The sequence below is a fragment of the Capsicum annuum genome, chromosome 3 (genome assembly GCF_002878395.1).
Source record: "Capsicum annuum cultivar UCD-10X-F1 chromosome 3, UCD10Xv1.1, whole genome shotgun sequence".
NCBI lineage: Eukaryota > Viridiplantae > Streptophyta > Magnoliopsida > Solanales > Solanaceae > Capsicum > Capsicum annuum.
Genome location: NC_061113.1, coordinates 249558854 through 249585420, shown reverse-complemented (window position 1 = coordinate 249585420; position 26567 = coordinate 249558854). Strand labels below are relative to the sequence as shown.

The 26567-nt window shown below is 34.2% G+C and overlaps 3 protein-coding genes and 1 non-coding gene across 4 annotated transcripts; 2 read left to right on the top strand and 2 right to left on the bottom strand.

Annotated features, from left to right (window-relative positions):
• The first annotated feature begins 4547 nt into the window (after positions 1-4547).
• LOC107862498 lies at positions 4548-6826 on the top strand. The gene is made up of 2 exons (XM_016708098.2): positions 4548-4949; positions 6152-6826. Exons 1-2 carry the CDS (start codon positions 4821-4823, stop codon positions 6593-6595), a joined length of 573 nt encoding a protein of 190 aa, XP_016563584.1. The 5' UTR covers positions 4548-4820; the 3' UTR covers positions 6596-6826.
• A 327-nt stretch (positions 6827-7153) lies between these two features.
• Positions 7154-7226, bottom strand: TRNAA-AGC. Its single transcript has one exon. It is a non-coding gene; the product is annotated as a tRNA-Ala (tRNA).
• Positions 7227-8015: 789 nt separating this feature from the next.
• On the bottom strand, positions 8016-11818 carry LOC107862496 (protein NRT1/ PTR FAMILY 4.6). The gene is made up of 5 exons (XM_016708097.2): positions 11595-11818; positions 11408-11513; positions 11054-11268; positions 9516-9956; positions 8016-9430 (listed from the first exon to the last, which is right to left on the bottom strand). Exons 1-5 carry the CDS (start codon positions 11595-11597, stop codon positions 8423-8425), a joined length of 1773 nt encoding a protein of 590 aa, XP_016563583.1. The 5' UTR covers positions 11598-11818; the 3' UTR covers positions 8016-8422.
• An 8977-nt stretch (positions 11819-20795) lies between these two features.
• Positions 20796-24942, top strand: LOC107864853. The gene is made up of 5 exons (XM_016711264.2): positions 20796-20852; positions 22719-22882; positions 22961-23230; positions 23739-24289; positions 24428-24942. Exons 1-5 carry the CDS (start codon positions 20796-20798, stop codon positions 24940-24942), a joined length of 1557 nt encoding a protein of 518 aa, XP_016566750.2.
• Positions 24943-26567: the final 1625 nt, after the last annotated feature.

Here is a 26567-nt window from a genome sequence, read left to right as displayed (position 1 = left end):
GATAGAACGAAGTAAAATCCACAAATGGATATGTATTTACTATCGGTGGAGGAGCAGTTTCTTGAAAATCATCCAAACAGACTTGTATCGCTCGCTCTACAATGGAATCTGAATTTATCACATTAGATAAAGCCGGTGAAGAAGCAGAATGACTCCAAAATTTCTTGAAAGATATTCCGTATTGGCCCAAGCTAGTGGCACCAGTATGTATACACTGTGATAGCCAAGCGGCAATAGGTAGGTCAGGGAGCATGATATACAACGGTAAATCTCGTCACATACGACGGAGACATAATACCGTTAGGGAACTTCTCTCTAGTGGAATTATCACTATTAATTATGTAAAGTTAAAGAATAATGTGTCAGATCCACTTACAAAAGGCCTATCTAGAGAAGAAGTGGAAAGAACATCCAATGGAATAGGTTTAAGGCCTAGAACGAGTCAGCATGGTGGCAACTCTACCTAGTAGACTGGAGATCCCAAGAGTTAGGTTCAAGGAGATCAAACAAAGTTGGGTCTGACAGGTTCAACATTGTCAATTACCCAACCCATTCTCATGATGTAGATAATGTATAGTAAACAAGGATAATACTTAAGGTGAAAAGTCTTTTAATGATTATCTAAATTTGACAGATTTTACCAAACAGTTTAATCTACAGAATTGAACGTTTAAAAATCGCCTATGTGAGGGCGAAGTGGAAGCCCCTTCAAAGAGAATGTTAGTAAAGGTCTATTCTCTAAGCTCTCATGAAACCGGGACGTGTTCATGGCTGAAAAGAACAAAATTGTAAGAACCATAAACGGTAAAAGGCTGGTTGTGTGATATGTGTTGTCTAGGTGTACATTAAAGTTCGACGGTTCAAAGATATCAAATATACCGATTGACTGAGTGTATCCGATGCATGCTCACTACGGAAAGTTCAAAGGAAAACCCACTTATCCAGATGCAATCAGTCTTTGCTTGGTGATCACATACTTGTTCGTAAAAGTTTTACGAAAAATTTGCCATTTCCGATTCATGTGGGGGATTGTTGGGTTCATAGTAGATAAAAGAAGTGTGAATGAAAAAATGGAGAGTAAAAGGGTGGAGGGAAGGAGACACTAAAATGGAAAGTGTACTCCCAAATTGACAAGTTTACTCTTTCTCCCACATTGGTGAAAGAAGAGAACTTGAGAGTGTTTATATTGATGAATACTTACTCCACATGACAAGTGAGGCAAGAAATAATAGATACCTCACGCCGTCATCGTCGCTCGCTCGGCTCGACTTCGGCTTTGGATTTGGATTTGGAAAATGATCGATCGATGAGATCAATCTTTTTGGACAAATTTTATTTGACAGAAATAAAATAAATGAATTCAATCCGAAAAGTGTTTTGAAACTCCATTTAAATATACATGCATGCAGTAATAACAGATGCAATATTCGAAGTGAACTGGTGCCACTGTTTCAACGAATCGTGCACTGCTTCTGTGTTACTGTTCGAACTGGTGCACTGTTTCAGCAAAATACTGCACTGTTTTGGATAAACAGACATGCATTTTCAAAAATATCACACTTCTAAGATGGACCATTGTCTCTTTTCAGAAGAGACATCTCTTGGCTATAAAAACCTGATTTCATCCACAGGTTTTGACACAGTAAAAATTTCAGATTACAAACTCCTTCTTGTCTTAACAAAAACTCTGTGTGTGATTATTAAAACGTTGAGTGTGTACGAAGAATTCGCCTATTTGAGGTACCGCTATAGTCGGATTGAAGGCCATTTTATCCGGGGAGGAAGATTCCATAACCTCGGATTTCTTAAGGAAAGTTCGTGAATTCGGACGACTTGGCCTTATTCATTTCTGTTTCATCTTTATTTTTCTGAAAAAATAAATACACCTCTTGGAAAGGTCATTTTGATCTTGTGTTGAGGGTATTTGATACTTCATTGTGTTCTTGTTTATACTTGAACTTGAGTTGAAATTGTTATTCTACTATACAGATTTCTGCGTACCCGAATATATTGTGGGAAATAACAGTTGCCACCCACTTATGTTCTGCCAATCTTGTTGTTCATCATGTTCTTTGGAGATAATCATTTGAATTTAGAGAATTAATAAGATTTTTTCTATATCTTACTTTCTCAGTCATTTTGCTTTGATTTTCTGGTTTGGTACTAGCATGTCCTTTGCCTCCCTGACCATATAAAACAGAATATTATCAAATAATAATGCTAGCAAGTATTTAGGCTGCTATATATTTTTAGCTCAATTTAAACATGATTAAGTTCTTACTTCTTTAAATTAATACAGTAACACTTTACCTGCCACGTGTTTATTCGAGCACCATTTGTAGATTTTATGAACACAACGTCACTGACAACAATGTGTTCAACTTTGTCATTATTAGATCCATGCTTGCCTAGACTTCCTATACTGCATTCAGATCCGGTTCACGCTAAATTACTATTCCAAGTTCAAACACAGAAATTAAATTCATCAGGACAAAATTGAGGAGATAAAACTAACCTTATACCATGCCCTGGTCCGCATAATATGTTGCTTCTCAGTCAACCCAAAAATATTTTACATGTGATATTATTTGTTTTTAGCTAAGTCATCACGATTTTTTCAAAAGGCCTCACACTATTAATACACCTTATGTGTAGTTTTTCATTATTTTCAGCTATTGATATAGAACTTTTGTTCGCAGACATGATAATCTTGACAAAAATGAACTTTGGACCTAACTCAACCTCAAAAGCTAGCTCAAGAGGTGAGGATTATCCAAGTCCATATAAGTAAACCACTAGTCCATTCTCCAACCAATGTGGGATTTTTACCCACTCTAACACCCCCTCACGCCCAGGCAGGGCTTTTACCCACTCTAACACCCCTTCACGCCCAGGCCTAACTGGCACTGGCGCGTGGACCGGGAGACCAAAACGGGAATGGACCTGACTCTGGTACCATGACAAGAATGAACCTTAGGCCTAACTCAACCTCAAAAGCTAGCTCACATATAAGCAAACCACTAGTCTATTCCCTAACCAATGTGAGACTTTTACCACTCTAACAAATCTCTCCCTCGAACTAAATTCCACATGAGCTATCACCACAATCCTTAGGTCATCTAGATTTCATTATGTGACACCCATGTTATTTGTGTATTTTATGGCAATTGAAGTCCGTAACAAGTTTCTTATTGTGTGCGCACGCATCTCCAAATTCATAATGGTAAGCAAATCGAGCCCCGCACCCTATCATTCCGCCGCATACTGTCCAATTTGAGCTTTGATACCAACTTTTAAGCTCAATCAGCCGAAAGATACTCTTATCCACTTTGGGCAATGCTCGCACAGTTTCTCCAAAAAGCCTCACACAGTCCGATACCTTATATAGCTTCCCAATATTTTCAGCTCCACTTGTGAACCTCATTAAATTCTTATGTTGTTTTTCATTCTCTATTTTCTTTATGTTTGATCGTGTGCTAGTAAACCCACAATATTTCCACAACAAACTCTTTAATTTTTTTTTAAAATAAAATTTTCAAATTTGAAAATTATGCTAAAAGTATTATAAGTCACAATAATTGATAATTCAACATATCCAAAAATATATGAAAAAACTACTGTCAGATACTTGAATCTCGAAATCGAAAACATCACATAAATTGGGACACATGGAGTAATACTTAGGATCAGTGGCGGAGCCACATATAATTCAGGGGGTTCATCCGAACCCCCTTCGTCCGTTATACTATTTTTACATGGTCAAAAATATTTTTATGTATATATAGTAGATGTTAAACCTCCTTCGACTAGTCCGTAAATTTACTTCTGAACCCCATCAATAAAAAACCTGGCTCCGTCACACTGCTTAGGATAATACAATGTAATGAATAAAAATTGGCAGTTAATGAAGTACCTCAGTAGTGACGGCTGATGATAAGCATAATAAGGCATAAGGGCCTTCCAATAGTAAGAGATGAAGCCAGAATGCATTGTTAGAGGGAAGGGAAGGTACATTGTCCGAGTCTCGGAGAAGAAGACGATGATCTGCATGTTCATGTTGCTTCCCATGTTTTATGGAAAGACAATAAACAAGCCAAAAAGAAATAAATAAAAATTTTGCTAGTCCATTAATACCACCTAACTTCTACATTATGTAATCCATCATCTATTCATGGATTGTTTGTAAATTACATTGGTTGCATCTGTGGAGCCATCACCAACTGCATGCACTATAATCAACAACATTAAACACTGGAGAAAATATCAGCGAAGGCAGAAGCAGAGCAAGGAAAAATTAAGATCAACATTTTCATCATGATATTATAGAAATTCAGAAAATTAAGGGGCACTTATAATGCATGGAATTCTTGGACTTGCCTAATTCCTAAGTGCTATCCTACTACAACTGGTAAACGTGACAAACACTGGGAATCAATTTTGTTTTCTTTTTACCCCTCTCTATGAGCTACCACCCTTTTTGCTTTTATGGTGACTCAAACTCACAATTGCAAATGAGGGGTGCTAACCATTAGAGCAATTCTCTTTTGTCAACTAAATCCAGGAGTCAATTGATCATTTGATCTACTAATGTAGAAGTGTACAATAATCCCACTTGAGGGAAAAAATAAGCAAAATTGAGGGTATATTTGGAAATTCAATATTTGGTAAGGCCACGTCATATGAAATTCCCCGGTCCAGATAGGATAAGCTACAATATGATTGGTGGAATAATTAGGAGCCACAGATTTGTGACTTTGATTCTTCTAATGAGAAATGATGTGAAAACAAGAGTTGTTGTAGAGAAAAGCTGAAACACTTCAATGGCAGCTACAACAATTGCTTATCTGAGAAATTTGGAATATGGGTTGAGTTCCAAGCCCCGATTTCGCCGCCGCTTATTTCCATCAAATAGCGTCCCGCGAGTATTGGCCATGGCTCCTGAAAAGAAGGTATGTATAGTTAGCTACGTCCGTATTTATCTAGAACAAATCAAATATAGTTGAATTAAAAATCATACTTATTCGTAATTCAGTTAAGAGGGAGTTGGGGATGAGTTGCTTGGTTATTGATTAAAAAAAAAAAAAAACTTAAATTGATTCCATGAGCTAATTCCTTACAATCAAATCAATGATTCTGCATATTCTTTTTTCACCTTATTAGGATTAATTGATATGTGTACTTTTTACCTGTAATAACTTGTAAGGTACATTGGTTTGGTGTAAACACCAATATGGACCTTTTGTTTTGGTCTTAGTACGCTTCATTATAAGTAGTAGCGGGGGTTCGACATTTACTATATATACATAAAAAATAATTTTAACCATATATATATATAGTATAATTTCCCGTCGAAGGGGGTTTGGATGAACCCCTATCACACATGTAGCTCCGCCCCTGATTATAATAGTGAAGTGTCAAAAACACATCTAAACTATCTCTATTTTTGAGTTTCATACATAATTGGGTGCGTGAGAAACACACCTAAACTACATCACTCATTAGTTTGATAAACATACCTCAAAATGAATAAAAATCAATTAAAACTATTTAAAAAATAATGTGTTAGCAAACAAGAGCAAAAATATGTCACGTGAACTGATTTTAAATGGCTGGACACACCTATGGAGTTTGTAAGCAAATATTTGGTCTAGATAACTTTTAGGCGTGTTTCTCAAACTAAAAGTGATAGTTTATGTGTTTCTCACACTTTAATTAGTTTAGATGTGAAACTCAAAGAAAGGGATAATTTAGCTGTGTTTTTAAATATTTTACTCTTAATTATAATTTAACTACTTTAATTGAATAATTCTCTCTGCAAATTGAAAGAACAGTAGAGCATTGAGGCAGAGCTATCTTTAGCTTTAAACATAAATTTGCGCTGGAAGTAAAAAATATGACTTTGAAATTTGGTAATGATGTCAATTCTTTTGAACTTAATAGACTTCCACAGTTGAAGTTTTAAGTCAAATTCCATTTTAACTAACACAAAAGAATATCAATCTCTAGCAGCATTTATTCTTATTTTAGATTTGGGAGTTGGGACTGTATTTCACACTCACGTAAGTTGTGTTACATGAGATCCTGAGTTACATTTGAGCCGAGGTATATCGGAACCAGTCTTTCTGGCCATAAAGGTGAATCACTAATGCAGGTGAATAAGTTTGATGACAAGTGGAAAAAGCAATGGTTCGGAGCAGGACTATTCTACGAGGGCAGCGAACAAGTGGAAGTGGACGTGTTCAAAAAACTGGAGAAGCGTAAAGTTTTGAGTACTGTGGAGAAAGCTGGGCTTCTATCAAAGGCCGAAGAACTAGGATTTACGCTCTCATCCATAGAGAAGTTAGGGCTATTTTCAAAGGCCGAAGAACTAGGGCTGCTCAGTTTGCTGGAGAAGTCAGCCAGTTTTTCGCCTGCTGCTTTGGCGTCTGCAGCGCTTCCTATTCTAGTGGCGGCTATTTTAGCAATCGTGTTCATACCTGATGACTCTGTGGGTCTTGTGGTGGCTCAGGCTGTTTTAGCTGGAGCATTCGGGTTGACTGCAGTCGGGTTGTTTGTCGGGTCAATAGTTTTGGATGGGTTGCAGGAGGCTGATTGATCATCGGTATTATCCAACTTTACTTGAAATATATCAAGTAAAGAGTATATTTTTGTAGTTGCCACCGTGATTATCATATAGTCAATCTCAATGTAACTATTGATGTACTTTTCAGTTGTTACATGGCTTAGTTGACATTAGATTTCTCTTGAAACTCAACAATTCCTCGTGAATTCATTTTATGTTGTTATTGTATGTGAAGCAGTATAGTCAAATACTTTTTTTCCTCCATGAATCTGAAGCTAAGTAACACAAATTTCTGAATTCACAGAGAAATTGTTTTTACTATATTTTAGTGAACAAACAGAAGGCTTTTTAGGGGAGGACAATCGAAAAACCGACCACAAGCTTACGTGCAAAATGTAGACTGGAATGATACCAGGAGTCAGAACAGGTGATTAATGTGCTCGCTCACAGAATGTAGGGATTAAAATGGTTCATGAAAAATAATTTTTTACTTTACAAATTTGTAGTGTATCCATGGAGGTGTGTGTATTAACATGCTTTAAAATGATTGACGAGTGAAGGGGAAAAAAAAAAAAGGCAGACGAAAATGATTGGAGATGCGGGGTATCGATCCCCGTACCTCTCGCATGCTAAGCGAGCGCTCTACCATCTGAGCTACATCCCCTTCTTGTTACAAAAACCCAAATATTTTATTATATATTTATAAACATGGCGCATTTTTCATGAATTTGACAACAATTGTGATGAATTAACGGTGCATTATAGCATTTGGTGCAAATTTACTCTTCCGAATTGCTAGTTCCATGCGTATGTTAATTGGCTCTGGAACTCTCATCGTCAAAGTTGTACCAACATGAGCATCTAATTTCACCGCCTCGAAATTAGTGCAGAGCACGGAATCACCAGGCGAACCAAGCGATATACAAAAGGCGAAAAGATGCAACAGTTGTTACTGAACATTTAATTTGGTTAGACTCTCTTAGCATTTACTGCTTTTTCATAAGGCTAATCCCAAAAATTGCGGCTGAGCTCTCCTGTCAGTCAATTATATGCAAATAACCTCCTCATTCTAATTCTCCATTCTCTGATCGACTGCCAACTTCTTTTGAAGTTCTCTGTGTTGTTCTTAGCATTAGTAGCTTAATCGAATGCATGATATTGGGGTAACCTATCTTCCTTTGACTTTTTCCCTCTGTATTGTTTCATAATGTATCTCTACTGTGTTGCGTTGAATCGTAGTGCATTCTTTTAATGAATTCAATGTTTGGATATACTGTTCATTTCCCATGATGAACCTACAAGAAAAGTAGGATACGAGGTAGAGCTACAATTAAAAAAAACAGCATAGGGTAATGATAAAATAAGATTATTAAATAATTAGTAAAGACAAAAAAATAGTAAAGTTACGCAATATAGGTCTTTTAGTCGTTACGTAAAGATGGATTTAACAATATGATACAAAAATTTATGTAACGATCAAAACTAACATTGTAGTTTTGTATTTAAACTAACAACAGAATACAATACCATAATTACAATGACAGAAACTTAAGTAGCTGAATACTTCAGATGTTATTATATTATTATGGAGTAACTATCCTGGGTGTGAAGAGGAGGAGTACATGTGCTTGATTTCATGGGGAAAATACAAAATTATGGTGTAATAGCATTTTCTATTAGTAATACAAAGTAATCGGCATTTAGAAAGCTACCAAAACACCTGAGGGTAACGAGTGCTCCGGCCTTTAGAAACTTACAATTTAGGTAAATAGTAGCCAATGTATGATAGCTGCTCAGATCCCTTCCTGTTCCTTCTTTATGTGCTTAGCATTTGAACATCACATATATGAGCAACTACAATTAGGCTTCTGATGTCGTGTTATCATCTCGGCCTCTCTCGCAATCAGGCTTTGTTGATTTGTATTTGTAGCGACTGGCCCATAGAAGATAATGTAAGAAATTTAATCCGCTTAATATGCACATTAGCCAATAAAACCTTTCAAGGTGATAGTGATTCAAATTACTCCCGTAGAGCCATGGTGTTTGCTGAAACCTACCAGTTATACTGTTTACTATTGATACAATCACTGAGCTGAGGTAATAACCCATGGCTAGTGATGCCCAAGAGAGTGCTGTTGACATTGACCTCATGCTTAAGGGTGCCTCTGTAAAGAAGAATTCCATCAGTCCAGCTAAGCTGAAGAGATCAGCTGATCCCAGGAACAGATATTGCAATGATATCCAAAGAAATGTGATAGGCAGTGGTTCAGTTGTATTCATTAATCCAGATTGTTCAGCCACTCTCTTCCGCTTCATCTCCACCAGAGCTGCAACAGCCATGGCTACAACGGACAGGAATAGCCCGGTTCCGATCCGTTGGAGATGGGTAATGCCCATTTCACTTTTTGTCACTGCCCTGGCGAAGGGGATTATAATATGGTTATATACTGGTGCCAGTATCATGGTGAATATGACCGGAAATATTGGAAGAGAAGCTGGTGGAACTTTTAGAGCACCAATATATGTGTTCATGGTAGCTGCTTGTTGTACAGAAAATGTGGAAAGCTGAGCCAGGCAACAGTTCAGCATGACGGTTGACATAAATATTGGCACGACCTGAACGACTATTTTCACATCTTGTACTTGTTTAACTGTGCAGCGCAGTGATGGGTAGGCTGTGTTCCTCACTGTTGCTTTACCGATGAACTTGAGGTCCTTCATTTCAGTTTGAATTTCTTCCCCTTGTTCTCTGTGTCCTTCTTCATCCTCACTAATCTCCGTTGTGTTTTCGGGATTTTCCCTCGTGTCTTGCACATTACCAATAGAATTCTTAGGGAAGAGAGAGTTGGAAAATGCTGCCACAAGAACCTGTTCAAGCAAGTCAATGCGAATTACTTTACCTTATTTTAGTATGCATGCATGTATGGGATGCCTACTAATAACAGAGCCGTACCTTAAAAATGGTTGTAATTGGGCTTCCTGTGGGAACTTTGATCCTGTAAGTCCCAGATCCGAGGAGGAAAATGGCAATTGAACTCAGTATTGCTACGGTTGAGATACCAAAGCCCCACTGCCAGCCTTTATTATCTTCTACCCACACTACTAATGTTACTGCAATCAATGCTCCACAAGCAAGGCAGAAGATGTAATAATTGAAAAAGCTAGATCTGTGCTTCCTTCCTTGTGGTGAATTCTCATCGAACTGCTCTGCTCCATGTGAAGGAAGTGAACCTTTTATCCCTCCAACACCCAAAGCCACCAGGTAGAGGCCAGAAAATAACATTGCTGTGTGTCCACCACCTACTTCTTTGCACGGGATGTTTCTGTTTACTGATGCACAGATGGGCTGTCTTAAGGAAGGTATGCAAGCTTGTAATGTCAGCATCAATAGTCCCTGGTCCAGGTTTTTCAGTTAGTAATAGTCCATGCAACATACCATACTACTATATGTTTCACGTAAAAGGAGAAGGCTATGCGTCACGTCTTTTTTTTTTTTGCCAGGCTAATTAAGTGCTTAAGAAGCAGAGTATTCATCATCATGTTAGGAAGCTTAGGCACTTCCTTTTGAGATCCTTTAAGTGGTTCCTGAAAACATAGTACATCCATGCACAACGTCCATCTTTTCCTGGAACAGAAAAAAAGCCATGGACGGTTCTGAATAAAAGCCTTGATCACTTGAGAATTTTACTTGGTGAAGTTAGATGGACTGGTTAATACCTGTCTTCAGTTACTTTTGGTTACAATATTTTCTATGCACTGAGTTTTCCATTATTTCTCCATGCAAGCTAAAGTAACATTTTGTTATCAGCGTGTCTTTTTCATTAAAAATTAACTTGAAATGAACTATACTGGTTTCTAGCCAGCAGTCATCAATCAGGTGATTGTGCTGAGGACCCTGTTTGCGTTCCTCATATCTAATTGGACAGAAAAGTTCAAGATATGTGGAATTTGGGGTACATCATTTGTTTCTTAATAATTAATTTTATTTCTATTATGCTGCTGACCCCATAGGCCATAAGTTATTAAATGGTGTGGGTAGAAATATATGTGATGTGGGGCAGGTAAAGTTATGAAGTGAATATTGTGCTTGCTAGTATCTAGTCTCCGTCTGCTAATATTCTTAGCAAATTCAGGACAACTATTTGAGTGTGGCATAATTGCTTCTTCCACAGAATACCTTCAAGATCTTTATAATGGCATCTTATGGACAACTTGGAGATTCGGTCTGATTCTGTTTTCTCAAGTATGGACCTAAAAGAGCTGATTGTTTTCTCATAGTGCTGTAATGGTTAATGACGCACACGGCCATTCCTTTGGTCCAATTTCCTGTGGTTGTTATTAAGGTCCATATTTACTTCTACTTGTGTCTTTTGATAGAGCAGACTATACAAAGCTGGGGAAAAAATTTGAACTCAAGGAGGTTAAACTAATATTATCTAGTTAGTGCATATAATCAAACAAACGATAATGTCAAAGAGAAAGATATCTTACCATAAATTCAATTGTTGCACTTATGATATAGATGTAATAGGTGGAGAAGAAATCAGATGAGAACCCCCCAAGTAGAGCAAGGAGGAAAGCAGTTCCCATAAAGTTTGTAACAATGTTGGCTGAAGCAGATGGAGAAAAATTCATGAACTTTGATAGATAAAGGACTAGATTGCTCGCATTTGCCAGGTATGCTAAGTTCTCCAAAATCTCCACCACTGTGTCCACAATTGAAAAAATCAGATTGATAATTGATACAAGCTATATTTTACCATTAAAACTAAGTTTATACAGATTATAGTTACTAATTAATGAATTTCAGCTGTAGCGTTTATGAAGAGAGAGTGGTTTACTGACCTAATACAAAGGAGGCAGCAACAGCTCCACCATGACATCCCTTAATGGCTGGCCTGTTTCTCCAGTCCACATAGCCTTCCCACGTGGTGAAGCCCTGCGCATGATCCTGCAGTATAGTGCACGTAAATTAAGTAAAATTTGCTGTGAGAGAATATGAAAAAGAGGATATGAGATCTGGAATGCTCACCATTTATCTCTCTGCGTGCGTATGTAATATTTCAGATATCTTGATGTAGAAGTCCTGAGCTAAAAGTTCTCCAGTCTAACAAGGAAGCTATGCCAGAGTCACCTTTAAATACTGGAAGGATGAGGATGTTCAAATTGTGTGGAAAAATCTGGACCTTTGATTTTGACCTGCACTAAGGATATATTCGGTATGAAGGAAAATATTTTCCTGGATTGGTTTCTTACTTATTTTCTGGTGTTTTTGTTAGCAGAAAATATTTTCCAAAAACATTTTATATAATCTAGACAAACACTGACGGTGGGGGCGGAATGTAGGACTGTGGGGATGGGGTCTATGAGGTGGAGTGTATTAAAGGTTGGGGAGGAAACAATTAAAGTGAAATGCCACTTGTAGAACTTGTTTTCCCTACTTCCATCAGGGAAATCGTTTTACCTCATTTTTAAGGAAGTTTGTTTCATAGAGAAAATATTTTCCAAAAATTTTTGACCGACCAAACATGGGAAAATTAGAAAACTACAACAACAACAACATTCCCAGTGAAATCCCACAAGAGGGAAAATTAGAAAACATTTTCCATATTTTCCTCCGTATCAATCACACACTAAGTGATATCTTTTTTGTTATACCATGGTAAAACCTCATATCTTTGTGTGTAAATGCTTCTTGGTGCACAATTGTGGAGGGGAGAAAAGAACAAATAAGTGGTGAGTGCTTGCTCATTACTATTTTCAGAATGGTATCCGAGTATTGGTTACATAGGTGACGTGGAATAATTTACTGTATATTGAATTTAGTTTCTTGGTTCATGTCAGTTCATATACTGTACACGCTTGTCTTTTTCTTTTTATGTGTGTATCTGTTATATTTCTTCCTTCTATCACAAATTGCCATCTATTCTATGTAGAATGTTATGTAAATGAGGGTGGAATGAACCCAATAAATGGAAATCATCTGATGAGATTGATCTCATCTTCAAGCCTGTCAGCAAGGTGATTAAAACTCGTGATGGCGTGTTGTATTCCTTCGATTTTAACTTTTAACTTAGCTTCATCTCGCCCCCACCATCTCATTTTTCAATCAAAACTCAGTTCGGTCGAATGGCAGGGCTCGGTTTGAACTTTGAAGTATAGGCTTCAAACTCCGTTCTGTAAACTTATTTCTTTTTTGTGGCTGTGTGAGTACAAAAATGACTGAATCCTTAGGGTTGTGAAAGGGAAAGGAGAGGCAAGTGATTCAGCTGAATCCTTAAACTTCACCGCTCTGCTTGTATTCTGTATTACTATTGTTTGAACATTCCTATAATGGAGTAATCGTTTCATTTTGTTTAACAATATTATTTATTCCTTTTTTACAAAAAAAAATTTCGCAAAATAAGCTATTAGAATTGTTCTATCTTTGTCTTGATGCTCTTCTGTAAAATGAGGTTGTTCATAATATAATAGTCGCTTGTCTATATGGATTAGTCGGTTTCTACTTCACGTGATTATTTGTCCTTGGCTGATTCTTAGGAAGGTTTTCAATTCTCTAGTTGCTTCTTTTTGGTACTTGAGTAACCTGTTAATTTCAGCTTATCATCTAGTGGAACTCATGCCTGCAAGTTTACCACGTGGACCCTCATTATTTAAGGAAAGCATACTCCAAAGTTCTCCAAATTGAGTGGCTGGAAGTCCTTAAGATCATAACCAATTAGCATTTGCTTCCTTCTAATGTCCTGTCGAACTCTGTTGTGTATGCGAGCAATTTTAGGTAGACCATAGAAAAATTAAGAGCAGGTAACGATATTAGCTTGTCCAGAGAAAAAATAATATTTGTTTTCTAGTTTTACTCATGCAATTGGTATCAAGTTGAAGTGACTAGCCTTTTCAATAACAAAGAGGCAGACAGATTGTAATTTTATGGTTCCTTAAATAATTATAGATGTATGCTTCAGATCAATCATGACATTTTGGAAAAGAATTTCCAAAGGTCCCCGAAAATGGAACTTTTGAAATTCTTGTGTCGGTAACATTTTATAGTCCTCATACCAAATTAACTTCTCCAAATCATGTACCATGTGATTTAAGATTTGTTTTTCTGAAATAAATATAGATATTCCATTTTTTATTCCGAAGTTTATGTTTTAGCAGCTTTATTTACATATCTCAGAGGAGTGAATGATAAGAGATAAATTAACTGATCTTTGTTGATCAAATAGTTTCTAAAATTCGTGGACAGAGTTACCTAATATTTATTGCTAGTGGGAGGTGACAGGTATCCCGTGGATTTAGTTGAGGTGCGCGAAGGCTAGCCCAGATACCACAATTGTCTAGGATATTTTATTTAATATGATTGGACATCAGAATGAAATCCATCGTAGATTTGCATATAGTTGGAAGCAATGATGAAATACCAAGACACATCCTGACTCCTTTGAATTTTACTCATGATTCTCGAATGATTTATTCTTATCCACTTTCAGGATGGTTCTTTTTTAACTTTTTAGATCAAGAAGGGAATGGGACGGGAAACAGTGCCAGATATGCCTGAGTCATTTCCATATGTGATAGTGGAAGTTTCAAAAATATGAAGTTACGTACTTTGTCAGGTCATTCTATCATCTTATTTCTTGCTATATTTAATTATGTCACGAAGCAGTTATTAGAAGTGTTTAAACTTTCCTTAAGTTCCAGTTTTAGTTTTTCTATTGCAGTGATCCCCAGTGACTTCGTGTCACAAACTTGAGCAGTAACCTGTAAGCAGCCTTCTGAAATGTGCGTGAAGAGCATCTTTAGATGCAGGTACATCTGTATGAATATTACATCTGCTTTTCCAAAACCTTGTGCTGGGCAGGGGCGGAGCCAGCCTTTGGCTAGGGGGTTCATCCAAACCCCCTTCGACGGAAAAATATATTATTTATACATGATTAAAATTATTGTTTATGTATAGATAGTAGGTGTTGAACTCCTATGGCTAGTTTCTCTTCAAATATTAAATCCCCTTGGTTGAAATCCCGGCTCAAGCCTCTGTTGTTGGGTGGCTTTAGCGCTGGTGCTCTTTTCTAAATCAGACCTGAAAGAACTTCATAACTTCAGTACATCTGAATGTTTTTTGCATTACCACAACAGAAATTTGATAGTAGACAGGTAATGATTTGATGGAGGCAGTGTTAATTTTTTTGCCATCAAACTGAATTGTTACGATCAGGTTCTAGTTTCATGATGTGGATTGAAATTTTGCAAGGCATTATTATTCATATATGGTTTATTGAGACGTCTAGAAGTTGGAATTTGTGAAAATACTGTTACATTTCACAACTGTGTTTACCTATCTTGCTTTTCGGGAATCCTCTGTTTTTCCTTGGTCTTTTTTTTTTCCGCATCTACTTTCTGGTAATAACCACCTATAACATGTGCACAAGTTCATCATTATCTGAAGTCAGTTAGCACTGTATCTTGCAAGACTTCAATACTTTTTGCCTATGCTCATCCAACATCCCTTTCTTTTAGTTGACTTCGGATGTTCAACAGCCTTCTTATGCTCAACTAAAGGAGTTGGAAAGCCTTCATTTATGGCACGTCTGGTTATGCCAAGTTGACAATGCATCTTTTAAGCATCCGGAATCTGTATTCTCATCCATATTCCCAGGTTGTGGTAAACTGATCATACTGCAACTAACCTTAGGCCCATAAGATAATTAGAAAAATAAAAATGTTTGATGGCTATTGCTATTCCTATTGGGACCTTACTTGAGTATGATGTGATCAATTCTGAAAGCTCTCATTGTGGCATGGAGATCTAGTCAAAGACTTTGTGTATTTGGTCTAATTCTGTGGTTCACAGAGTTTTGAGTCTGTTCCGGTTGCATATTTTCTATACTAACTGGCCAGAAGAGCATCTTTTTTCCTTTGTTTAAACTTCAGCTTTTTGCATGGATTAACTCCTCTTTTTTGGTTTCCTAGTTTGTTTACTTCACTATCTTGGGACATTTCAAGACAAAAAGCTATAGTAACCTGTAACCACATAGTTTTTAACACTACCGTCGTGTGCCTATCATTTTTGACTCTGTCTTGTATAGAAAGCTGGGAATTGGAGTGATGTGAAATAAATGCAAGTACGCTACTTTTATGACAGAGATGGGAAATGTTTGAATGAAAAGGACATAGAGAGGAAAGGGCTTACCTGATTGGTTGCTTGGTGTCAGCACATGTGCCCTTTTCCTTCTGAAAGAGGGAACTTTAGTGGTGCTATCCTTAATTCTAAGTCGACCATTTCAATGTCTTATCTGGAAGATGTCAGATACATTTTCTAGAACAAAATTAAATCAGTTTATAGCTAGTACACCACAATCTAAAATATTAGGAGCTTGGTTGGTGCAAGTGTCTACAAAATGATTTGTTAAAATATTCAGTAAAATTTGTTCTTACATTCTAAATATGGTTTCAACTTTCAAGGAAAAATGTGTTGGAATTGATATGCCTAGCATGAATAAGTTTGATGTTGTTAGCTCAATTCTGATCATTCTTTTTTACTGCTCACTATTATTTTGGTAAAATAGTTAGGTGACTATTATAAACATACGAGTTAACTCGACTCGTGACAAGTTATCAATCAACCTGTTTATTCCTACCCTTGTTGGATGACTATTTGCTGAGCTTTCTGTAAGTTTCATTGACCTTTTAGTCTACTTGGTTTAACTAAGAATAGTTAAAAAGGAAGTTCATTTCTTGGAAAACTAGTGAGTCAAAGTTCCTAAGCTTTCTTAATCTAATGGAAAAAGACTCAAATATGTTATCGAATTATTAGAATTGACTCGTTTATGCCATCGGTTATAAGTTTCTTATTAGAGGTATACATTACTAAATCCAAATCAACCAATATTACTTCAAATTAAAAATTAAAAATTGACCTTATGAAAATAAATTTTGATCCACGGTTAAAATAGAAATTAGACTTATTAAAAGTAAAAAATCAGACTAACTAAAAATAAAAATCAATTCCATTAATTGTGTTGGGTTTTATGTTAATGGGTATGATTTTTTGTTTTGATTTAAGTAATACTGGTTGATTTAGATTTGGTGACATGGACTTCTAATAAAAGGTTATATGACAAAAATAGTTTTACAAAATTACCGTTACAAAATAACGGCACAAATGAACTTTTTTGAAACGACTGTGGATGGGCCAAACTTTTTAAGACAATATCACAGATGAATCAAACTTATAACGGATGACATAGATGGGCTATTTTTAATAGCTCGATGACATTTTTGAGTCTTTCTAATCTAATTCATCATTTGAGGAATTAAAAGTTTAGCATTTTGGAAGAGCCTGTCTGATACGTATGTTTTGTAAGATGAGTATGAGGGAGATTACCACAGGGAGTAGACTGGAAGTGAACGTTTTAAAAGTCTCTTTCATTTTGGTCTCTTCAGACATATTTTGGAGAACTTTCGTGAAAGTTGTTTAGGCATAGATTAGGAAACCGTCCAATTCTTTTAAGACATGAAAGTACTTGGGAGAGTTTGAGTGCACCATCATAGCTAATGACAGGTAGTATAAATTCACATTTGGTTGACATCGACTGTTTTACTCTACCATCAAGGGTTATGCTGGAATAGATAGGATTCATCAGAGTCCCTAGTTCGAACCTTAGATATAGAAAAATCCTAAGCACTTCTTCCTTTTACGAGTGTTACACGGTGCAAATTTGAATTAATCGAGATTCCAATGCGGCTACTGGATACCGGCTAGAAAACAAAGAAAAGACACCTCGCACTTTCTTCAGAATGTTGGTAGGAATATGTTCAAATCAGGGTTTATTGTTGTATACGCACTATGTTTATTGAAGTTGAAAAGACACCAAATTTAGCAATTTGGATAGTACATATCTTTACTAAAAGTATCTCCAGGGGATATTCATTTACCTTAATGAAACGCAAAGTGCTAATTAATCCTACCGACAATGATTGTACCAACATATTTGGGGGACTCATTAACCACAAACTAATAGCACTACATATAGAGTAGTACAGTTTTAACTAATTTGTGTTTTAATATATCTTCTTTTAGTTTGGTATACGTAATCCATCCTAAAAAGGTCTTTGGAACATTTTAGATTAGTGTTGCAATCAAACAAATGAACCTTCCAAAGTTATGAATAAAGCAAATATAGACACAGTAGGCTGTCTTATAAGCTACTACTTAATAATTATGTTATGCTAACTCATGAGTTCTTAACTATACGCGTTTTGCATATTCCTGCCAAACTATTTGTCTCTCTCAATTGTAAACCATTATCGATTCTAGATTATTTTTTCCTTCATGGTAAAAAAAAATAGAGAATTTGAATCAAAGCTACTTTGTTTTATCAGATAGGATTTGGATCAAAGCTACTTTGTTTTGTCAGACACACATGACATAAGTTATTTCCGCCCTTGCTTGAATAAGCTTCTTGTTAGGCGTCTATCATCCAATTATCCAGCGTCCACATCAAACTGCACGCTTTCCCAATAAGAAAAAAATTATTTTTGACCTGAAATTTATTAGAGCGATAAAGTGCTAGAATGACGAGTAATTTTATGCTGACGCTAAAAAAAAATAATTTTTTGGTCATGTTTAATTTTAAAGCTATCCAAGCATAATTTGGTAATTATAGTATGATAAACAAAAAATAATAATTTTATGAATTTACTGTTATATTTTGATGCAATAAATAAACAATTGTGACTTTATTGTTATAGTGGATAAATTTAAAAATCATAATGTGAAACTAACACACTAACGCATTTGGGATGTAGAACAGTGGGTGAGCACTTACTTGGCTGTGGATAATTGATGAAACAAAAAACAAAGGTGCAGACTGCAAATAATCAAAATAAGAAAAAGATTGTGCATATTTACTGCATTTGACGCCTCACAACTAAAAATTTGATGAAAAATGCAAATTTTCTTTTTAATTGCGTTAAGTGTGTTAAAAATTAAATACATACTTATAATACAATAACTAATATTTCATCTATGTACATAATATAATTTTTTGATGAACGATGTGTATCTGACCCCCTTTGATAGAATTGGTTTCGCCCTTGTCTATTAGCCATAATAGGAAGTCTATCTAATCAGAGAGCTGATGATGATACTCTTTGGTCAATTTAGTCTTTTGTCAAAAATCTCGCTTTGAATGACACTCACACGTGTTCTCTAGCATTTCATATATTGTTGGGCTCTCATTCCCCCCGCTTAGTTTCGCACTAGTTTCTTGTTTTTTTTTTTTTTTTTTTCCGAAGAACAAAATAACTGGATGCAAATATAAACTCAGCATTGTCGATCAAGTTCTTTCGGGCCTTTTTTAGTTCTTTAACATATTTTTTTGGTTATTAACTTTAGTATAAATAACATAAATATCAATTTTTTTTAAAAATAATTACACTCTCTCTCACTTTTTAATTTATTTTACTTTCTCTCCCTATTAATATACATAACATAGCCGACATATATATAACATTCTGTGTATATGTTGAAATTTTTGTAATATGTTAAGGGAATTGAGATTTTTTGTAATATTAAAAATATAAGTTGTGTACTTTTGTAATTTTTAGAAATAAGTAAGGTGGTTTGAGAAATAATTTGATGAGCTGATCAACGTTTTGAGGGCCAATGATTTGAGGTTTATTCAATAATTTGGAGCTTATACATCTTTTTAAAGCGAAAGTAAACACGACTTTTTTTTTTTTACTTTTTTCACATATAAAAGATAAAAAATTTACGCGCATTCAGTGTATACATCAAATTAATATTTTTTATCATGATTAAGTAATTAAATTAAGTAAATACATGTTAATTAATCATGAGTAAATAACACGAATTCTACATTCAAACACATGGCATGCATATATTAATTTGATGTATACACCAGGTGCATGTAAGTTTTAGTGATTCATGTCATTTGAAAAAATTACATATATACACAAGATAACTATTACTTATTTCATAAAATCCCTTATTTGAAAAATAATTACAAAAATTTCATATTAATTACATAGAATCTCTTTCTTTTACACTTTCTCTCTCTTTTGCCTCATACATCCCAAAACATCCGTTTTTTACTCTATTTCTAGTCCGATTTTTGCTCCATTATTACACTCCTTATTTTATGTCTACTTTCAAGCTACGGAATTTGGGGGTTTCAAATTTGTCCAAATGAGGTCTATTATTTCAAATTATTATAGAAATAATTTATTTCATAATAATTAGTTGGTCTATTATTTTAAATTATTATGAAAATAATTTATTTCATTATAAATTTTCATAAAATTAAATAATGCATTTTATTTTAAATCGTTCAAATTTGTTCTATATTATAGAAGAGAGATTCATTATTTCTTCTATTCCTTAATTTGAACTATAATATGCATTACAAATTATTATGAAATAAAAATTCAATTCAATTATTTCTATAGTCAATGACTTGAAAGTTGATTTGAACTATTCATGTATGATTTTATCAAATTATCTTTTTTTGCAATGTCATACGTAGAAAGAAAAGTATAATAAAAACGAATACACTTGCATCATACATAGAAAGTAAAGTATAATACATTCTCATACATATAACACATGCGGTTATTGGAGTGTAAATCATACATATAACACTTACATAGAAAGTAAAGTATTATACGTTCTCATACATATAATGTGAAATGTTTTTACTTAAATATAAAATTGAAAACATTTGCATCATACATATATAAAAAGTAAAGTATAGTACATTCACTAACACATAGAACATGTTGTTGTTGGAGTGTAAATCATACATATAACACTGCACATAGAAAAAAATGTGTAATACATTATCATACGTGTAAATTTCATAAACAATGTCAAAATATCATTCAAACTAGGTAATGTATTATAATTACTCATACAATACTGCGCAAGTTTTTCCTTATAGCTAAAGAACAAATACACTAAGAGGGGGCGGAGGCGCCGTTGGCTGTTTGTGATGGCACCGATTGTAGCGACAGTGGGAGAGGAACGAGAAACGACGTCGATCTTGGCGGTTGATCGCCTTTGCGTTTTCACTGGCGTGAGAAAGAGAAGTGGAGCGGTGAAGACGCCGTTGGCTATTCGTGATGGTGCCGTTGGTGGCGACAGTGGGAGAGGAACGAGAAACGACGTCGATCTTTGGCGATTGGTCGCCCTTGCTTGTTCACCGGCGTGAGAATGAGGAGTGGAGTGGTGAACGACGGTGACAGCCGTAAACCAGCGGCAACGGGATTGGTTTTTTTAGGGAGATGAAGAGAGATGTTTGAGGATATTTTTTGAATTTGAATTACAGTTACTATTTTTAAGCATCCACAAAATCATAACATTAATTACTGCCGTTATTAAGATAAGAGAATAACTGGATCTGATTTTATTTCCATAATTTAAAGAGAAATGGTTTCCTCATACATTGGAGTAACGCATGAGGTACATTGACATGTATATTTTTTTTTCAAATCTGGGAGAGAGAAAGTCAATCCGAGATTTTATGTAATTAGTTTCATTTAGGATGGGATTTATGTTGTTTATACTTTTGTTTTCTATAATTAGTCAAATTTGCTTTTTAAAAGTATAAATAACATAAATACCAACCCTTTTGGAAGTAATTGCACTCTCTCCTACTTTTTTAATTACTTTACTCTTTCTCCCTATTAATATTCATAACATAGCCGACATATACATAATATTCTGTGTATATGTTGAGATTTTGTAATATGTTTAGAAAGTTGGGATTTTTTTTAATATTGGTAACATAAGTTGTGTATTTGTGTAATTTTTAGTTTTAAGAAAGTGAATAAATAAGGTTGGTAAACTTGGGCTCTTGGAGGAGAAACAAGAAGAAAGTCTTTTAACAGGCCTTGTTTCCCTATTTTGTTCTCTTGGATAAATTTGAGTTGGGCTTGGAAGTGTCCAAATCATAGAAATTGTCATGTCATAGAACCATTAACCTAAATAGCCGTTTACAACTGTTTAAATCAAAAATTGATGATAAATGTATAATATATATTAATTCATGTCTAATATATGTATGATTGTTTATAATCAGTATATAATTATTAATGTATATTTTTTAGGATTGAAAAAGCAAATAGTGAATTCGACCGGCTATTTATGTAAAGATTCAAACTATATATCCACACCATCGTAATCATATTAGTGAAAATTATGAAATTAATGCGGCTTACAAGGTTAAGATCTGAAAATATCCTTTTCAAGATTTGTAATTGTGAATAACCACAAAGTCATTAAAATAATTCTTTTTAAAAAAGATCGTTCAGGAGAAGCTCCACAGTATTTTGGACAACTTTTAAATTCCATGACAGTATCATGAATTTTTCACTTGCTTTAGTTGAAATTCATGATGCTGTCATGCTGTTTTCCAATTAAAATACCTACTTCTAGTGAATTTTCAAACACTAACTAGTTTGTCTTAAAAAATCAGTAAAGTGACTACTCCGTGCACTTTTTACGTCTTACAATTACAACCATATAAAAAAGAACAACTTTAATGTAAGTTAGTTGAAACTGTTAAATTCTCATTTTATTACAAAAACTCAACTTCATTTGGCTACTTGTTCGTTACTTAGCAGAAGATCAAGACTTCATGGGAAAGTAAACCCCTAGCCTTTGATACAAGTAAATTTTACATATATACCGACATGTTTACCATGAATTACTAAAAATCCCAACATCTTTCAAATCTCCTAAAATCCCAACATTTGACCTCTGATGATACAAGTTAATTACACTAGATACATACTACTGATACATATATTAATTAACTAAATCAGCATATTTTAAGGAATGTAACAGATAACTTTGCAGTAAATCAGCATTTAAGCTAACTAATTAAGGTAAAAAACAAAATCAAATCCCACATTTAATGGGATTCCGTTTATTACTCCATTTCGTTAAAACTTAAACTTTGTTTTAATATATTTTTGAAATTGAAAAATATTCTTTCTTCTTGTTCAGATTAAACACACCAATTTTTTTTTATTTGATTTGTTAATTTCGATTGTTTGATATGAATATTTCGGTGCTTTTACGTCATTTCATTCCGGTGTTTGGATTAACGATATCGAGTATGTTGGTTATAAGAGTGATGAAATTGTGGTCAGTGAACATGTTACTTATGAAAAACTGATTTCTATAATTACGGGAGAACTGGAAATCGACGAAACAAAGAAAAAAATTGAAGCTTGTTACATTGTTGAAGGAAATGGTTGTCTGTTGTTCATTCGTAACGAAATGAGTGTGAAGCTGTATGTTGAAATTAAAAAAATAGAGCATGGATTTGGAACGTATTCTCTTATCATTACTACGTTTGATTAGTCTGATAGTGAAATGCTTTTTGATGGAAAAGTTGGTGTTGTAATGTGTTTGGAAAGTCCATCTGAAAAAGTTGAAGAAATAATTTGTTATAAATCTAATTCTACTTCTCCTATGCCTTTGTTGGATAGCAAAGGGAACAAGATCATTACTGATTGCAAGCATAGTGATGTTAAGGTTGGACAAATATACAAGGACAAGTGTACTCTTATTTCGGTTATGGCGCTATTTGCAATTGAGCATTCCTTTAATTACTATGCCAAAAGATCAGACAAGAAAAGGTATGTTTTTTTTTTTGGTAGCAGGCCTTTGTAATTTTGTGTACGTTAACTGGGAAGGATTGTTAATGACGAGATACATTTTGTTATGAAAATGATACATTTTTTTAATCTTGTATCTCATTTTATCAAGTTATGATTAATTATATTTCTTGTTGTGTGTTATAAGAAATGTTGTAGATACATATAAATATCCTAGATACATGTTGTAAATTTACAAGATACATGCTTAGCAAGTTTCAAACTGAGATACATTTTGTTATGAAAAATAATACATTTTGCTCATCTTGTATCTCAGTTTATGAAGTTATGTTTAATTATGTTTCTCGATGTGTTTTATTTTCTCATATATATCAGAATTGTCCTAGATACATATTAATGTCCTAGATACATGTTGCAGAATTTCTACATACATGTTATACAAGTAGTCAATGTTGTTAATGAATATAGAAATCTATTTTTTCTATATTTATTAAGAAGAAAATTTGAACTTTTGTTTTCATTTATTCAGCTATGTCCTACAATATCGTTCGGAGAATTGTGTTTGGATCTTTAAAGCATCATGTCGTCGGGGTACAGAACTATTTAAAGTTAGATTTTTCCAAGATGTTCACACATGCCCGTTGAAAGATCGTAGTTTTACTCAACTTCAAGCTACAGTTGGGTTTGTTAGTGGTTTTGCTGCACCAAAACTTGTCAACTATAAGAGAATACACACCATGAATGATATAATCGAAGATATTAAAAATGCTTTTGGTGTAGACATTAACTATCAGAAGGCTTGGAGGGCTAAAGAACGTGCGATTGAGATTTTAAGGGGGAAACCTGCAGATGCTTATCGACAAATGACTCGATATGTATACATGTTAAATTCCGTATATCCAGGTTCACATATTAGAATGCATAAATCCGAGGATAATAAATTTATGTATTTGTCCGTTGCATTGCAACCTTTGAAGAGTGAATTCGAGTATTACAGGCCTGTTGTTGTGGTTGATGGTGCACATTTGAGTGGAGCATATAAAGGTACATTTGTTTCTGCAAGTATTTTTGATGGAGCAGGTAATTTATATTTATTTGTATGTATATTTATTTATGCGATGTAATTAAGATCATAATTTCAGTTAAATTATTTTTTTAGTTTGAGAAATCTTTTACTTGTATCTGATTAATTAATTTGTTATATTATCAAAATTGTAGGACGCATTCTGCCTATTGCGTATGGTGTTGTTGATAGTGAAAACGATAATTTGTGGACTTGGTTTTTTGAGAACTTCAGAATTGCTTTTGAAGAACGTGATAGTATGTGTGTTGTATCCGACCGTCATGAAAGCATAATAAAGGTTGTGAGTGTTGTATATCCGAATGTGCCGCACCTCGCATGCATTTGGCACTTGTGGAAGAATGTTTGTACAAACTTCAGGAAGAGTAAAGATAGACTTAGCGATATTTACTATGCTATGGTCAAGGCTTACCGCAAAGATGAGTTTGATTTTTTTTGGAATCAAGTTGGGAAGATTGATAAGAGGGTAAAGTCTTATCTTGAGGATGCTGGATTTGCAAAGTGGGCACGCGTGTATGCACCTGTTAATCGTGGTAGAATGATGACTTCAAATATAGTGGAGTGCATAAATGGTAAATTGAAGCTAGCACGTGAGTTGTCGATAATAGAATTTTTGGAGCAGGCTAGAAAATTGTTCGGAAAGTGGAATTGAAAGAATAGAGAAAGAGCATCGTATGCAAAGACGTCACTTGGTAGTAGATTTGAAGGAATTCTTCAGCTAAATACTTCAAAAAGTACAAGGCTTAAGGTTAGTTTTGATGTTTTGTTTTGTTTTACATATTATAGAATGCTTGATTCATAATACAGGATAGTAGTTGTTTTAAAAATGTTGTTTTGAAAAATGTTACAGTAACTTAATCAAACTTTTTATTGAATTTAAACAAAGTATTCTATAAAATAATAATATGTATTTATGTGTAAACATATTATGACTAATCTTGTAGGTTAGTGCGTCATCAACATATGTATATTCTATTTATGATGACGGGAGGAAGTACATAGTATGTCTTGATAGGAGGACTTGCTCTTGTGGTAGATTCTAATTGGACGAGATAACATGTGAACACGCGATTGCAGTACTAAAAAGCAAGCATGTAGTTGATATGAAGCCTTATTGTTCAGAGTTTTATTATCCTGAAACATTAAGGAAAACGTATGAAGAATCTATGTTTTCAATGCCCGATAAGAAGGACTGGATTGTGCCACAAGAAGTTATGGACGAAGTTATGTTACCATTCAAAATACAAACGTCAACCCGTAAAGCCAAAGAAAAATAGGCACAAGAAATCAAGTGAAACTATGACATCGAGTAGTAACTGTTGCGGGAGATGTGGTTATGCAGGTCACAACAGGCGTACTTGTAACTTCTTTCCAAAGGAGGACTGATCATGAAGTTGACTAATTATTAATGTCGAATAATTTGTTGTCTTCTAGTTGAATTTCTTTCCTTTTTAATGGGAAGTTTTAATTGATGACATTGTTGTTTTTTTAAGAATATTAAGAAAAGTAGTCTGTAATAAACAGTTGTTTTTGTTCCTTTTTAATTATTTACCCTTATTTTTTGGAGATTGAAATTGTCGTGAAACTTCATTTAGAAATTAAGATAATATTGAACTGATAATGTTATTGTAGTTGTTATACTGTAGTAAAAGATTGTAAAGATTTATACTTTTATAGGATGTATCTTTCATAAATTTGTAGATACAAGTTTGCACAATTTGTAATAATTGAAAAATATAATTGTTTCATATAAGACTGTAAGTTTTGATATAATGTGTTAGTCGGGTTGAAGGCAAACATGTATTCTGAGTAATTAAAAATGGCTATAAAAACATAATAATGTAATGTGTTATTACGTACATTTATTATATAGTAAAATATGTATTTTTTTTTACTAGATACATATAATTTAATAAGATGTTTCTCAGTTAATTTTATAGATACAAGATTAACTTTTTACTTCTATAGTATAATGTCATTAGTTTTTTGATATAGTACCATTAAATTGTGCTATAATTTGTTATGCATTTTAGAGACAACAAGTATTATTTGGAATAAAAAACTGTTGTAGATACTAAATAATGTAATATTATCAAGGTTAATACCATCATATTCTAAATTATGTTTCGTTATATTAGATACATATGATTGTAAAATGTTATAAAATATTTTTCTAATACTATGTCTTTAGAAAGTGCTAGAACAATGTAGAGTTCGATACATAAATATATATGAAATGCTTTAGCATTGCATTATAATGGATAACAAAATAAAACT

Excerpts from the sequence above, each read along its gene's own strand:
- LOC107862498 (XM_016708098.2), top strand. The coding sequence starts at position 4,821 with ATGGCAGCTACAACAATTGCTTATCTGAGAAATTTGGAATATGGGTTG. Across the intron at positions 4,950-6,151 it reads CCATGGCTCCTGAAAAGAAG|GTGAATAAGTTTGATGACAA; the intron begins GTATGTATAGTT and ends TCACTAATGCAG.
- LOC107862496 (XM_016708097.2), bottom strand. Across the intron at positions 11,269-11,407 it reads TGCTGCCTCCTTTGTATTAG|TGGTGGAGATTTTGGAGAAC; the intron begins GTCAGTAAACCA and ends TTGTGGACACAG. Across the intron at positions 9,957-11,053 it reads GTGCAACAATTGAATTTATG|GGACTATTGATGCTGACATT; the intron begins GTAAGATATCTT and ends AACCTGGACCAG.
- LOC107864853 (XM_016711264.2), top strand. The coding sequence starts at position 20,796 with ATGAGGAGTGGAGTGGTGAACGACGGTGACAGCCGTAAACCAGCGGCA. Across the intron at positions 20,853-22,718 it reads AACCAGCGGCAACGGGATTG|AGTGATGAAATTGTGGTCAG; the intron begins GTTTTTTTAGGG and ends GTTGGTTATAAG. Across the intron at positions 22,883-22,960 it reads AACGAAATGAGTGTGAAGCT|TGAAATGCTTTTTGATGGAA; the intron begins GTATGTTGAAAT and ends TTAGTCTGATAG.